We start from the raw sequence: 3,002 nt of genomic DNA on the forward strand, positions 1-3,002 counted from the left end.
TTTATCTATTCTTTACTTAATGAGTTATTCTACCTGATATAATAATGATGTCATCATAACCGTAATGACGATTTGTGGTTTCACAATAACAGAACATTTCGGAACAACAGAATCCAGGAACGAGTCATTAAGTTCTCAAAAGCACTTAAATGATTTTTAATTTTCTGTAATGTAAATTAAATTTGGTATTTTTAAATCTTCTTTTTAAAAATTATTTTATAAAACTCACTTTCCATTTATTCCCAAAACTTTTTTATCTGAAGATCTGTAAAATAAAGCAAAGCAATCTCCACCCAATCCAGTAAAATTTGGTTCGACAACAGCCGTAGCTGCTGCCATGGCAATGGCCGAATCAGCCGCATTTCCTCCAGCTTGTAGAATATCTATTTAAAAATAATTAATAAATTCAATCATATAACTTCTAATTGATTTATTATATTTCTACAAATTAGTTTTACGATCATAACATTTAAAAAAAAAAAATTGTTTATAATCAAAATATTTAAATTGACTAATTATACAAGTGTTAAAGCTACTAGCTACTTTACCAATCCCAATTTTGGAAACAATAGGAACATCAGTGGACACGCAGGCTCGAGTTGCCAAAACTGGACTTCTTCGAGAAGCAAACTGGAGATCAGATAGCATTTTTTTATACTTAAAATTAACAAATTTTTCTACTTAATACATGCAATTTAAAATAGATCTACAGTTTCCTACATCTGAAGTTATCTAAATTTACTTCTTAACTTTGGAATCGTTTTAATTAATCAATATCGACATTAAGAATACCTTATCTTATCTAATTGTAACATATTCAGTGTTGATACAGTACAATTCTAACGTATTCATTATTGATAATAAATTTAAAACGTGCAACTCGAACACATTTTCCAAACGAAATTTGGGAGGAAACATGTGGAAACCACGTGAATAATCGCTTAACGCCATCTACCGATCGATGCTGATTTAGTTTTCAGTATTTTCAATTATGAAAGCATTTCTCTTTCAATAATTTTTTATTTTTGTTTTATTTTAATTTCAATATATTTTAAGCAAACAAATAAATTAGCAAACGAACGCCTTAATATATTAATAACATGTCCATTGTAATAACTTTTTTTTTTTTTTTAATAAACGTCAACATCTTTTGATAGGTTAAAAATGGATGGTGATGATGATAATAATAATAATATGGATTTGCAAAGTTTACCTGTTTGATCTGTATTTAACACATATTCTGCAAGGACGGGCGGGTGCCCCAGGCAGATCGGGGCATCCGGGGATCTCGAGGTCGAATCCGAGCGAGTAACGCCAGGAATGGGATGAATTGATGGCCGAGGCTGTTAAGGCGTCAGCTTATCACTTTGGGACACTCGTAAAAACCCCAAGTATTTTTCGGGAGTGGTTTGTCTGAATATGAGCTCATCAGCAGCGAGTGGATAAAACCACTGCTGAACACTGCTAGTTGGACGTGGGTTCGTGGGATCAACGAACTTTCCACGTGGACTTTTCCGAGTTTTCTTTGTGTGTATAACATAACAGGGGCCAGATAAACAGGGCTATGCTAGCTCTATGGAATATACGCCTTTCGGCAGACCGTCCGAGTGTAGCGTTGCCTTATTTCATTAATGCTGTCTCGGATATGTGGAGTCCCGTACAGTACTTTGCCACCCAGCCGCCCCACTGTAGGCTTGGCCGAACCCATCATGGGTATGATTAAAAAGGCTCTCTTATAAGTTAGTGTCTACCGAGCAAAAAGAGTCAAAAATGAAATATAGTCTACATATATACTTTGAACTTCATACTTCTTCAACCTTTTATAATCAGTATAATCAGTGCAAATTCCGAAACTATTTTTTAAAAAAAAGACTTCAACAACATCCTTGAATAAAACTATATGCAAATGAAATTTTATAATCTGTTTAACTTAATCCAGAGGAACTATTATGACTACAGAAACAATTCTTTGAAAGCTTTAACTGCTCTAAACGAATATATGACCACATAGCTGCATACATAATGAATTTAGAAATTATATAATAAAATAAATGCAATAAACTGAAATTTATCAGATTTAAGAAACTATGATATTTGAATTAGTAAATTTATGAGAAAAATTAGTAAATTTAATTCTTTATAAGACAAGACGAACAAAAAAAGAAAATGTTAGTTAAGGTAAATGTACAAGGTTCGTTCAACATCGAACGAAAGACTGTCCAATCGTAGAGGAGAAGGTGGTATTATGGAACCCCATTTTCATTATAGTGAATTGTAAACAAGGTATCATAACTACACCCACATTTTTTGTACGTAACGTACTGGTTGCTATTAAACTAAATGTTACTAATTGGATTTTTCGCTAGTGTAACTATAAGTATGGTTTTTGAAGGCTTCTGTACAAAAAGTCAGAAAGTAGGTTTAGGGAAAACATGGTGGTAATATGGAACCTTAATGTATGTTTTCAAAAAATGCTATCCAAAAACAAATAGGAAAATACAAAGAATGTTAAATAATTACAAAATTATTTACTCCAATGCATTTTAACGCAAAAATGATTTAATAATAATAATAATACAGAAATGTACAAAGAAGCTAATCATTTACAATAATCACAAATATAATGCTCCTATAGTGTTAAATAACTATTTTTACTTTTTTCATTTTCCTTCTATTTTTTCATTCATCTACCACATACTTTTACAAAAGTTAGACGGGTTCCATATTAAAAGCACCAATGGGATCCGTATTTCACGCATCGCCATCTTGAATTAACTTATGTCTGTCAAGACCAAATTTTAAAAAACGTGAACATCACACAGATTAACATGTACCCCTAAGTCTCTGGAACGGAATACATGCACCAGTGAACTCACAACTACACGATTTATATTTTAAAAATAATTAAATTCACTTAGCATTCAAAACTTTTGAATTTCGAAAAACACAAATACTGTATGCTAATTCACTAAGGACAACCTTTTATCTGAAGTGAAACGGGT

The 3,002-nt window shown here is 31.8% G+C and overlaps 1 protein-coding gene across 1 annotated transcript; it reads right to left on the reverse strand.

The window, feature by feature from the left end:
- Positions 1-225: 225 nt before the first annotated feature.
- Positions 226-934, reverse strand: LOC111635035 (glutathione hydrolase-like YwrD proenzyme). Its single transcript, XM_023379883.1, has 2 exons — positions 549-934; positions 226-383 (listed from the first exon to the last, which is right to left on the reverse strand). The coding sequence occupies exons 1-2, from the start codon at positions 646-648 to the stop codon at positions 226-228; spliced, it is 258 nt and encodes an 85-aa protein (XP_023235651.1). The 5' UTR covers positions 649-934.
- Positions 935-3,002: the final 2,068 nt, after the last annotated feature.

Source organism: Centruroides sculpturatus, unplaced genomic scaffold, assembly GCF_000671375.1.
Source record: "Centruroides sculpturatus isolate CEXI.00-Female unplaced genomic scaffold, Cexi_2.0 scaffold698, whole genome shotgun sequence".
Taxonomy (NCBI): Eukaryota; Metazoa; Arthropoda; class Arachnida; order Scorpiones; family Buthidae; genus Centruroides; species Centruroides sculpturatus.

Bases quoted from the DNA above. Each gene is read 5' to 3' on its own strand.
- LOC111635035 (XM_023379883.1), bottom strand. From the start codon at position 648: ATGCTATCTGATCTCCAGTTTGCTTCTCGAAGAAGTCCAGTTTTGGCA. The intron at 384-548 runs GTAAAGTAGCTA...ATTTTTAAATAG, and splicing joins TGTTTCCAAAATTGGGATTG to ATATTCTACAAGCTGGAGGA.